Genomic DNA, 12,286 nt, shown 5'->3' with positions numbered 1-12,286 from the left:
GGAGAAGGATTAGACAGGGTTAAATAGTGGAATGGGGTGGTAGTGTTCTGGACTAGGATTAGACAGGGTTAAATAGTGGAATGGGGTGGTAGTGTTCTGGACTAGGATTAGACAGGGTTAAATAGTGGAATGGGGTGGTAGTGTTCTGGACTAGGATTAGACAGGGTTAAATAGTGGATTGGGGTGGTAGTGTTCTGGACTAGGATTAGACAGGGTTAAATAGTGGAATGGAGTGGTAGTGTTCTGGACTAGGATTAGACAGGGTTAAATAGTGGAATGGGGTGGTAGTGTTCTGGACTAGGATTAGACAGGGTTAAATAGTGGAATGGAGTGGTAGTGTTCTGGACTAGGATTAGACAGGGTTAAATAGTGGAATGGGGTGGTAGTGTTCTGGACTAGGATTAGACAGGGTTAAATAGTGGAATGGGGTGGTAGTATTCTGGTCTGGAGTAGGATTAGACAGGGTTAAATAGTGGAATGGAGTGGTAGTGTTCTGGACTAGGATTAGACAGGGTTAAATAGTGGAATGGAGTGGTAGTGTTCTGGACTAGGATTAGACAGGGTTAAATAGTGGAATGGAGTGGTAGTGTTCTGTCCTCAGACCACTGGTCTGGAGAAGGATTAGACAGGGTTAAATAGTGGAATGGGGTGGTGGGTTTTTAAAGAGGGTTAATAGTTGCCATGGTAATTGTCCTTGTTCCAGTATTACCGGAAGTAAAGGTAGGTTGTGACGGGCCTCCCACTCCAGTACAGTAGGCGGCGGTGTAATGCAGACAAAACCGCCAAAACAAATCATAAAGAAGAAGAAGAAGAAGCGACTCATCAGTAGCAGCTTGCTAAACCAAACAAAAAAAAGAGTTAAAAGTGTCCAGACACGACCCGTGGATGTTAGGCAATGTGTTTTAAATACACTTATGTTTACACCTTAGTACCGTTAATCGTTTTTTAAAATTTCACATCCAGTTAGGGACGAGGTTGTTTTTCTGCTGCTAATGTTATAGATAGATGGCTACGGCAGTTTCGACGGCATCAGCAGCTGAAGCTAACTTAGTTAACTTTTCACCAACACGTTTTCCAGAAATAAACAAACGGCTTGTAACAATTTATATTAAGTTAAAGGATTCATTTTTTACTTCGGTGAGTAAAGAACCGTCGGTGTCCCCATCTTTCGTCAAACCAGCTGGCTACTATAAGTATATTTTTGTTGGTATATTGACCTAAGCTAGTTGACTAACATTCCCGACAATGAGCTCACTAAGTTACTCCCCCCTTGTTAAAGAAGAGGAGGTCTGCTGGACGGAGAAAGAGGGTATGTTGGTGAACAGTGTCGTGAAAGAGGAAGAGGACGTTATTACAGTGAAGGAGGAGGATGAAGTTATTACAGTGAAGGAGGAGGATGAAGAAGATGATGCCGTTTTTGGAGTGGGGAAGGAGGAGGAGGAGGCTGCCACAGTGAAAGAGGAGGAAGAACCTTTTGGAGAGGCAGAGCAGGATATCTCAAAAGTCGTTTTGGGAGTGCAAGAGGAGGTGACTGATGATCTGATTAACACCCGTGAGTATCTTAAACACAGGCACAAACTCTACTATCTTAAACACAGGCACAAACTCTGTCTTAAACTCGTGAGAGTGAAAGGGGAGGAGGAGGGAGAGGAGCAGGAGACTGACGATCTGATTCACACCAGTGATTATTATCTTAAGAACAGGAGCATAAACTCTCTGCAGTTGTTGAACCACAGTGTGGTTGTTAAGGGGGTCATTCTACTGAAGTTCTACACTTCTTCTGTACTGTAGGATTTGGGACGTTCCATGTGATTTCAATCACTTTCTGACTGCACCCCCTTTTGACTTGAACGAAACCCGACATGTTTACACATGATATCAAACTCATCCTTGTATCTATTTCAGTGATGAAGACATGGGATGTCTCACAATAAGGTGGTGTTGGGTTTGAAAAATGGGTCAACTTTGATAATCTCTATCTCCTGAGGAAGTTTTGGCATTCAGCTCCAAAAAGTCACTTTCTGAACATTTCTACCTTTGGGAAAACATGTTTGGAGGGTTTAAATGAGTGAGTCTAAATGATGTGTTTGAGGTTACCATCAATTACAATGACTACCTTGATTAGTAGACTTGTTTACGAGGTTTAATGTTGGATTTGTTACATTGACATAATGAATGAATAACTCTGGGGAAACATGATGGTAGTCAGCCCTAGTTACCACAGTCAGAAAGCCCGCCTCCTCCACCAATCAGATGAGGGAGTGTGATGACTGGTAATGCCGACCTGTTTGCACGGGCCAGATGAGAAACATGCATTTATTGAGTCTCTATTGAGTCATCAATGATTTGGTTGTTTATTAAATGATAACCAGCCGTTTTAAAATGCTACGTGTTAATCGGATGTCTTATTCAAACTCCGTTTACAAGCTTATCGTGATGTTTTCCCTTTTACTCATAGTTACTGCGTTGTTTTGAGAATGGCCTGTAGACTAACAGGCTTATCGTGATGTTTTCCCTTTTACTCATAGTTACTGCGTTGTTTTGAGAATGGCCTGTAGACTAACAGGCTTATCGTGATGTTTGCCCTTTTACTCATAGTTACTGCGTTGTTTTGAGAATGGCCTGTAGACTAACAGGCTTATCGTGATGTTTTCCCTTTTACTCATAGTTACTGCGTTGTTTTGAGAATGGCCTGTAGACTAACAGGCTTATGATGTTTTCCCTTTTACTCATAGTTACTGCGTTGTTTTGAGAATGGCCTGTAGACTAACAGGCTTATGATGTTTTCCCTTTTACTCATAGTTACTGCGTTGTTTTGAGAATGGCCTGTAGACTAACAGGCTTATCGTGATGTTTGCCCTTTTACTCATAGTTACTGCGTTGTTTTGAGAATGGCCTGTAGACTAACAGGCTTATCGTGATGTTTGCCCTTTTACTCATAGTTACTGCGTTGTTTTGAGAATGGCCTGTAGACTAACAGGCTTATCGTGATGTTTGCCCTTTTACTCATAGTTACTGCGTTGTTTTGAGAATGGCCTGTAGACTAACAAATTTACACACCTTGATTTTATTTTTTTATTTCACCTTTATTTAACCAGGTAGGCTAGTTGAGAACAAGTTCTCATTTGCAACTGCGACCTGGCCAAGATAAAGCATAGCAGTGTGAACAGACAACACAGAGTTACACATGGAGTGAACAATTAACAAGTCAATAACACAGTAGAAAAAAAATGGGCAGTCTATATACAATGTGTGCAAAAGGCATGAGGAGGTAGGCGAATAATACAATTTTGCAGATTAACACTGGGGTGATAAATGATCAGATGGTCATGTACAGGTAGAGATATTGGTGTGCAAAAGAGCAGAAAAGTAAATAAATAAATAAAAAAAACAGTATAAAAACAGTATGGGAATGAGGTAGGTGAAAATGGGTGGGCTATTTACCAATAGACTATGTACAGCTGCAGCGATCGGTTAGCTGCTAGGATAGCTGATGTTTGAAGTTAGTGAGGGAGATAAAAGTCTCCAACTTCAGCGATTTTTGCAGTTCGTTCCAGTCACAGGCAGCAGAGTACTGGAACGAAAGGCGGCCAAATGAGGTGTTGATTAAATTTAGATTTTAGATTAAAATGTATTATTATAAAACAGCTAAACAGAAATTTTCACTGAATTTTTGTTGTTGAAATTGTCCGATTTTTTTTTTTTTTTTTTTTTTGTTGGCTGATTAACTTCAGCCCTGTTACATACTAATTTAATTTAACATGGCCTTGCAGTCCAATTTTTTGTGGTTGTATTTATACCAGTTTCTGTCTCTGTACAAAGGCATCGTTTTCAAGCTATGGAAGATGACACAATATCTAATAATAATTGATTGTACTTACATGGCACTTTTCTAGACCCCAGACCTCTTTAGTGTAAAGGGGAAACTCCCCTCCCTAATTCCACTTACATACTCTTTATTTACAAATATTTACATATATTTAATTGGCTCCACCCCCCTCTTCTGAGGACAGAAGGAAGTTTTTTGTTTTGTTACAGATTTTGTTACATACATTATTCATACATGGTACTTAATTAATTATTCATACATGGTACTTTCATACACAGGATTACAGTGCCTTCGGAAAGTATTCACATCCCATTACTTTTTCCACATTTTGATGTGTCACAGCCTGAATTTAAAATTGATGAAATGTATAAAAGAAATTCCCACTGGCCTACCAACAATATCCCATAATGTCAAAGTGGTATTATGTTTATCAACACTTCTCTAGGATAGGGGGCAGCATTCGGGAATTTTGGATGAAAAGCGTGCCCAAATTAAACCGCCTGCTACTCATGACCAGAGGCTAAGATATGCATATTATTAGATTTGGATAGAAAACACTCTGAAGTTTCTAAAACTGTTTGAATCATGTCTGTGACTATAACAGAACTTATTTGGCAGGCAAAACCCCAAGGACAAACCATTCCGATTTTCTATTTTATTTTTTACATCACTTGTCTTTTCAATGGGTTTTCATTGGGAATCCAGATTTCTAAGGGACCTTCTTGCAGTTCCTATCGCTTCCACTGGATGTCAAGTCTTTAGAAATTGGTTGAGGTTTTTCCTTTGAGAAATGAAGAAGTAACACTGTTCAGAATGAGGCTTGAGGGAAGTGTACTCTTTGTTAGAGGTGCATGACCTGAAAGCTAGCTACACTTTGTTTTCCTCCGGTATTGAACACAGATCATCCCGTCTTCAATTTTATCGAATATTTACGTAAAAAAATACCTAAAGTTGTATTACAAAAGTAGTTTGAAACGTTTGGACAACTTTTGTAGTCATGTTGCACGAATTGGAACCTGTGTTTTTCTGGATCAAACGCACCAAATAATTGGACATTTTGGATATATATAGACGGAATTAATGGAACAAAAAGACCATTTGTGATGTTTATGGGACATATTGGAGTGCCAACAGAAGAAGCTCGTCAAAGGTAAGGCATAAATTATATCTTTATTTCTGCGTTTTGTGTCGCACCTGGAGGGTTGAAATATGATGGTCTGTGTTTGTTTGCTTGGGTGCTATCCTCAGATAATAGCATGGTTTGCTTTCGCCGTGAAGCATTTTTGAAATCTGACACGTTGGCTGAATTCACAACAAGTGCAGCTTTAATTTGGTATACTGAATGTGTGATTTCATGGAAGTTGAATTTTTATAGAAATTTATTTGAATTTGGCGCTCTGCATTTTCACTGGATGTTGGCCAGTTGGGACGCTACCGTCCAACATATCCCAGAGAGGGTTTAACAAATGAATGAAAAGCTGAAGTGTCTTCAGTCTAAGTATTCAACCCATTTGTAATGGCAAGCCTAACTAAGTTCAGGAGTAAAAATGTGCATAACCATTCACATAAGTTGCATGGACTCACTATGTGTGCAGTAAGAGTGTTTAACATGAGTTTTGAATGACTACCTCATCTCTGTACCCCACACATACAATTATTTGTAAGGTCCCTCAGTCGAGCAGTGAATTTCAAGCAGACTCTAGCACAGAGACCAGGGAGGTTTTCCAATGCCTCACAAATAAGGGAACCTATTGGTATATGGGTACATCTAAACACATTGATGATCCCTTTGAGCATGGTGAGGTTATTAATTACACTTTGGATGATATATCAATACACCCAGCCACTACAAAGGTACAGGCGTCCTTCCTAACTTAGTTGCGTGAGAGGAAGGAAACCGTTCAGTTTTTTTCACCATGAGACCAATGGTGACTTGAAAACAGTTAGAGTTTAATGGCTGTGATAGGAGAAAAGTGAGGATGGATCAACAACATTGTAGTTACTCCACAATACTAACGTAATTGACAGTGTAAAAAGAAGGAAGCCTGTACAGAATATATATTTATATGCATCCTGTTTGCAACAAGGCAGTAAAGAAATACTGCAAAAAATGTGGCAAAGCAATTCACTTTTTGTCCTGAATAAAAATGTATATCTTTGGGACAAATCCACACATTACTTAGCACCACTCTCCATATTTCCAAACATAGTGGTGGCTGCATCATGTTATGGGTATGCTTGCAGCCATTAAGGACTGGGGAGTTTTTCAGGATAAAAACATAAGAATAGAATGGAGCTAAGCACAGGCAAAATCCTAGATGAAAACCTGGTTCAGTCTGCTTTCCACCAGATACTGGGAGATGAAATCACCTTTCAGCAGAACAATAAGCTAAAGCACAAAGCCAAATATACGCTGGTATTGCTTACCAAGGCGACATTGAATTTCCTGAGTGGCCTAGTTACAGGTTGACTTAAAATCGTCTTGAAAAATCTATTGTCAGACTTAAATGGCTGTCTAGCAATGAACAACCAATTTGACAGAGCTTGAAGAATTGTTTTAAATAATAATTAGCAGATATTGTACAGTCCAGGTGTTCAGTTTTTCCTGAAAGATTATTTGTTTTGGAGAAATCGCTCCATTTTATGCATCACGTTTAGCTAAGAAAAAAACCTGTATCCAGGATTGTGTAAATCTATTCGCATAACACAACGTTAACTATTCATGAAAATCACAAATGAAATGAAATCAATATGCTAGCTCTCAAGCTTAGCCTTTTGTTAACAACACTGTCATCTCAGATTTTCAAAAATATGCTTCTCAACCATAGCAAATCAAGCATTTGTGTAACAGTATTGATAGCTAGCGTTAGCATTGTCCAGTCCAGGTGCGTAAAACTCTTAGACGTAGAAAAGGCAGAAAGACGTCAAAGCTGTAGTCGCTGCCTGGGGATGCTAACATGTATTGATGTGTATATTTATGTCAATGGGATCTGAATGGGTCTGACAAAGACATCAAAGCTGTAGTCGCTGCCTGGGGATGCTAACATGTATTGATGTGTATATTTATGTCAATGGGATCTGAATGGGTCTGACAAAGACATCAAAGCTGTAGTCGCTGCCTGGGGATGCTAACATGTATTGATGTGTATATTTATGTCAATGGGATCTGAATGGGTCTGACAAAATCTTTCTAAATCTATTTAATCCGTTTTGATTTCAATCTGTAATGTGGATTAAAAGTGAAGGGGTATGAATACTTATGTAAATTAGAGATGAGTCTGAATTTTCTTTATTTAATCCGTTTTGATTTCAGGCTGTAATGTGGATGAAGTCAAGGGGAATGAATACTTTCTGAAGGCACTGATAGGAATACAGTTTGATATACAGTCAGACCAATCAGATGACCGGCTTCATCAGTGCCATGGGATCTTTAGTGACCACAGAGTCAGAAGGCCTGCCTCCTCGACCAATCAGATGACCGGCTTCATCAGTGCCATGGGATCTTTAGTGACCACAGAGTCAGAAGGCCCGCCTCCTCGACCAATCAGATGACCGGCTCCTCTGTTCTCGTAACGGAAACCCTTATACTAGATGAGAGTAGCAACAGTTAGCTACTTGGCATCTAAAAGAGAGTCCACAACTTTACCCATTTGCGAAAATGTTTGTCCTTTCTCGATGTTGTGAATTTTTAGTGACGTTGCCAACGCTTGTTCCTGAACGTATTTAGTTATTTGGTCCACAAACTTCGAGGTATGCAATTTTGGATAATGAGGTGTTTCTCCTATGAATCAGAATACGCGCCATCCCATTCCTCATCTGATTGGTTGAGTAGGCCGGTCTTCTGACTTTGTGGCTGTGGTAACTAGTGACCACAATTTTTATAGCCAGTAAGAAACGGCTAGCCATTGACTGCTAACAGCTGAGAACTGCTAGCTAACTGGCAACACAAAAACCATTCAACGTTGGTTGATCTAAGTTTAACTGTATTCACTATTAGGTTTATTAAATGCAGAACTGACAAGTTCGATAGTGATTTTATTACAAAGCACTACAGCCACTTTGATGACACGCTATTTTATTGAGGGAACTAGTCTAGATTAAACCTTGTAGGAATCCAGTCTGGAGTAAACCTCCTAGGAAGACCGTCCCATGGCACTTATCGCAAGAGTTGGGATGTTAATGCTGGTGTCCTGGCAAAATGTCCATTCATCCCCTCCCCCTGTAACTATTCCCCAGGTTGTTGCTGTAAATGAGAATATGTTCTCAGTCAACTTACCTGGTAAAATGAATCGTTTTTTAAATTCAGATTTCTCTTGTTTAACCAATACTGTTTTTGTTTGTCTTTGACAGGAGAGAGACCAGACTCTCACTCTGACAGCTGGAAGAGTCCTTCAGAGGATCCAGATCCAGAGACGTCCAAACCAGCAAGACGACACCACTACTGCCATTGTGGAAAGAGTTTTTGGTGGTTAGGGCACTTTAGAGACCATAAGAGAATGCACATAGGGGAGAAGCCTTACCAATGCTCCCAGTGTGAAAAAAGTTTTAGCCACTTATGGAGCCTGAAATTACATAATAGAATACACACAGGAGAGAAGCCTTTCCACTGCTCCCTGTGTGGAAACAGTTTTACCCACTTAAGGGCCCTGAAAAGACATGAAAGGACACACACAGAAGATAAGGCTCATCACTGCTCCCAGTGCGGAAAGAGTTTTACCCTGTTAGGGAGCCTGAAAAGACACGAGAGAATACACTCTGGAGAAAAGCCTCACCACTGCTCTCAGTGTGGAAAGAGTTTCAGCTGGTTAACAAGCCTGAAAATACACGAGAGAACACATACAGGGGAGAAGCCTTTCCACTGCTCTCAGTGTGGGAAAAGATTTTCCCAGTTGGGGGATCTAAAAGAACATAAGAGAACGCACACTGGAGAAAAGCCTTACCACTGTTCCCAGTGTGGGAAGAGATTCACCCGGTCAGGAAACCTGAAAAATCATGAGCTAATACACTCTGTATATAAGCCTTATCACTGCTCCCAGTGTGAAAAAACATTTTTTTCATCAAATGCCCTGAAACAACATGAGTTAACACATGCTGAAGAGAAACCTTTCCACTGTTCCCAGTGTGGAAAGAGATTTTTCTTATCAGGGCACCTGAAAAGACATGAGCTAATACACTCTGTGGAGAAGCCTTTCCACTGTTCTTATTGTGAAAAGAGTTTTAAGAGTTTATGGAACATGAAAGTGCATCAAAAAACACACACAAAGGAGAAGCCTTCCACTGCTCCCACTGTGGGATGAAATGTACACGGTTTCAACAATTCAAAGAGCATGAAAGAATCAACAGCTGAGAGAAGTTATTAGTGGTCCCAGAGTGGGAAGGGATCTAGAACAACACATGGGATTAGAGCCATTTGTGAAAGAAAACCTATTGAAGATAGTTTGGTTTATTTATTGTGTATAAAAATGTTGTGAAAGGTATTATTCACGTGGAATATCCCTTTACCATGTTCCTAGAATGTTGTGAAAGGTATTATTCACGTGGAATATCCCTTTACCATGTTCCTAGAATGTTGTGAAAGGTATTATTCACGTGGAATATCCCTTTACCATGTTCCTAGAATGTTGTGAAAGGTATTATTCACGTGGAATATCCCTTTACCATGTTCCTAGAATGTTGTGAAAGGTATTATTCACGTGGAACTGTGTTATTTATCTCTGTCTAGTGTAGTAGTTACCTGCAGGAATATCCCTTTACCATGTTCCTAGAATCATAGTTAAAGGGTTACATCTAAGATGACGGGACATTTATTTGAACAGTTGTTTTGGGGGGGGGGGAAATCTGTACTTCACTTTTTAAACAAAACTTATTTGACTACATTCTTAAAGAAAATAATGATTGAACAGTTTTTTTGGGGGGGTATCTGTACTTTACTTTAAAAAAAAAAACTTATTTGACTACATTCCTAAAGAAAATAATGTACTTTTTTTACTCCGTACATTTTCCCTGACACCCAAGAGTACTCATTACATTTTGAATGATTAACAGGACAGGAAAATGGTCTAATTCACACACTTATCAAGAGAATATCCCTACTGCGTCTGATCTGGTGGACTCGCTAAACACCAACGCTTCATTCGTAACTGAGTCAGGGGCTCCAACCCTCAGACATATATGTGAATAAAAAAAGAAAAAGAAAATTGTGCTGTCTGGTTTGCCTAGTATAAGGAATTTGAAATTATTTATACTTTTAACTTTTAAAATCAAATACTTTTAGACTTTTACTCTTTTACTGGGTGACTTTCACTTTTAGTTGAGTCATTTTCTGTTAAGGCTTCTTTACTTATACTCAAGTATGTGTGTATGATTCATCAAGTATGTGTGTATGATTCATCAAGTATGTGTGTATGATTCATCAAGTATGTGTGTATGATTCATCAAGTATGTGTGTATGATTCATCAAGTATGTGTGTATGATTCATCAAGTATGTGTGTATGATTCATCAAGTATGTGTGTATGATTCATCAAGTATGATTGGGTTCTTTCCCCACCGCTGTTCATCAACAAACTGTTTGACAAACCTGAACTTTCTTTTTGTGAGTAGCCGACAATAAATATGATTTTTTTTTAGGACAATGTTGGGCCATTACACAAGTCCACTAGGGTACACAAGTCCACTAGGGTACACAAGTCCACTAGGGTACACAAGTCCACTAGGGTACACAAGTCCACTAGGGCACCAATGTCCACTAGGGCACACATGACCACTAGGGCACACATGTCCACTAGGGCACACATGTCCACTAGGGCGCACATGTCCACTAGGGCATACATGGCCACTAGGGCGCACATGGCCACTAGGGCGCACATGGCCACTAGGGCACACATGGCACACATGACCACTAGGGCACACATGGCCACTAGGGCACACATGGCCACTAGGGCACACATGGCACACATGACCACTAGGGTACACATGGCCACTAGGGTACACATGGCCACTAGGGTACACATGGCCACTAGGGAACACATGGCCACTAGGGAACACATGTCCACTAGGGTACACATGGACTTAAAGTTCATGCAGTTCAAGAACACACACACAGTGCTGATATTTTTGACTGAGAACGTGTTTTTGTTTTTGATGTTCCTGACTCGATAGACTGCATGCACAGAGACTGTCCTGACTCGATAGACTGCATGCACAGAGACTGTCCTGACTCGATAGACTGCATGCACAGAGACTGTCCTGACTCGATAGACTGCATGCACAGAGACTGTCCTGACTCGATAGACTGCATGCACAGAGACTGTCCTGACTCGATAGACTGCATGCACAGAGACTGTCCTGACTCGATAGACTGCATGTACAGAGACTGTCCTGACTCGATAGACTGCATGCACAGAGACTGTCCTGACTCGATAGACTGCATGCACAGAGACTGTCCTGACTCGATAGACTCGTTTTTCATTCACCTTGTTGAAATACGGCATTAAAGACATTAGCGAGATGCAAAATTGCGCAACTAAAATCTTCTCTGCAAAAACGTCTAAATTATTTACAGATTTCTTGATTTAACTAATTAATTGATTAATTCTGATTATTTTGGAAGTATGGTTAAATCTAAGATTGTGTGAGGGAACTTTGATTTGAACAGGTGTACAGTGCATTTGCTAAAAGACTCTGAGACCATGAGAAACAAGATTCTCTAGTCTGATGAAACCAAGATTGAACTCTTTGGCCTGAATGCCAAGCGTCACGTCTGGAGGAAACCTGGCACCATCCCTTCGGTGAAGCATGGTGGTGGCAGCATCATGTCTGGAGGAAACCTGGCACCATCCCTTCGGTGAAGCATGGTGGTGGCAGCATCATGTCTGGAGGAAACCTGGCACCATCCCTTCGGTGAAGCATGGTGGTGGCAGCATCACGTCTGGAGGAAACCTGGCACCATCCCTACGGTGAAGCATGGTGGTGGCAGCGTCACGTCTGGAGGAAACCTGGCACCATCCCTTCGGTGAAGCATGGTGGTGGCAGCATCACGTCTGGAGGAAACCTGGCACCATCCCTTCGGTGAAGCATGGTGGTGGCAGCATCATGTCTGGAGGAAACCTGGCACCATCCCTACGGTGAAGCATGGTGGTGGCAGCATCACATCTGGAGGAAACCTGGCACCATCCCTTCGGTGAAGCATGGTGGTGGCAGCATCATGCTGTGGGGATGTTTTTGAGCAGCAGGGACTGGGAGACTAGTCAGGATCAAGGGACGTACAGAAAGAGCATTGATGAAAACTTGCTCCAAAGCGCTCAGGACCTCAGACTGGGGCGAAGATTCACCTTCCAACAGGACCACAAGCCTAAGCACACAGCCAAGAAAACGCAGGAGAGGCTTCGGGACAAGGTCTCTGAATGTCCTTGAGTAGCCCAACCAGAGACTGGACTTGAACTCGATCAACCATCTC

At 41.0% G+C, this 12,286-nt stretch overlaps 1 protein-coding gene across 3 annotated transcripts; it reads left to right on the top strand.

Moving 5' to 3' along the window:
* The first annotated feature begins 779 nt into the window (after positions 1-779).
* On the top strand, positions 780-10,014 carry LOC115117489 (zinc finger protein 239-like). Of its 3 annotated transcripts, none has more exons than XM_065000877.1 (3): positions 780-1,137; positions 1,283-1,552; positions 8,180-10,014. In XM_065000877.1, the coding sequence occupies exons 2-3, from the start codon at positions 1,312-1,314 to the stop codon at positions 9,124-9,126; spliced, it is 1,188 nt and encodes a 395-aa protein (XP_064856949.1). In that variant the 5' UTR covers positions 780-1,137; positions 1,283-1,311; the 3' UTR covers positions 9,127-10,014. The 3 variants fall into 3 exon arrangements, with proteins under 3 accessions (XP_064856949.1, XP_064856948.1, XP_064856947.1); XM_065000876.1 differs by having other exon boundaries at positions 1,280-1,552; XM_065000875.1 differs by having other exon boundaries at positions 780-1,552.
* Positions 10,015-12,286: the final 2,272 nt, after the last annotated feature.

This window comes from Oncorhynchus nerka, linkage group LG15 (assembly GCF_034236695.1).
Source record: "Oncorhynchus nerka isolate Pitt River linkage group LG15, Oner_Uvic_2.0, whole genome shotgun sequence".
NCBI lineage: Eukaryota > Metazoa > Chordata > Actinopteri > Salmoniformes > Salmonidae > Oncorhynchus > Oncorhynchus nerka.
The sequence above is the reverse complement of the archived record's forward strand: the minus strand, read 5'-3'. Positions and strand labels throughout refer to the sequence as shown.

Coding starts and splice junctions, on each gene's coding strand:
- LOC115117489 (XM_065000875.1), top strand. CDS start 1,246: ATGAGCTCACTAAGTTACTCCCCCCTTGTTAAAGAAGAGGAGGTCTGC. Junction 1,553..8,179: donor TGATGATCTGATTAACACCC/GTGAGTATCTTA, acceptor TGTCTTTGACAG/GAGAGAGACCAGACTCTCAC.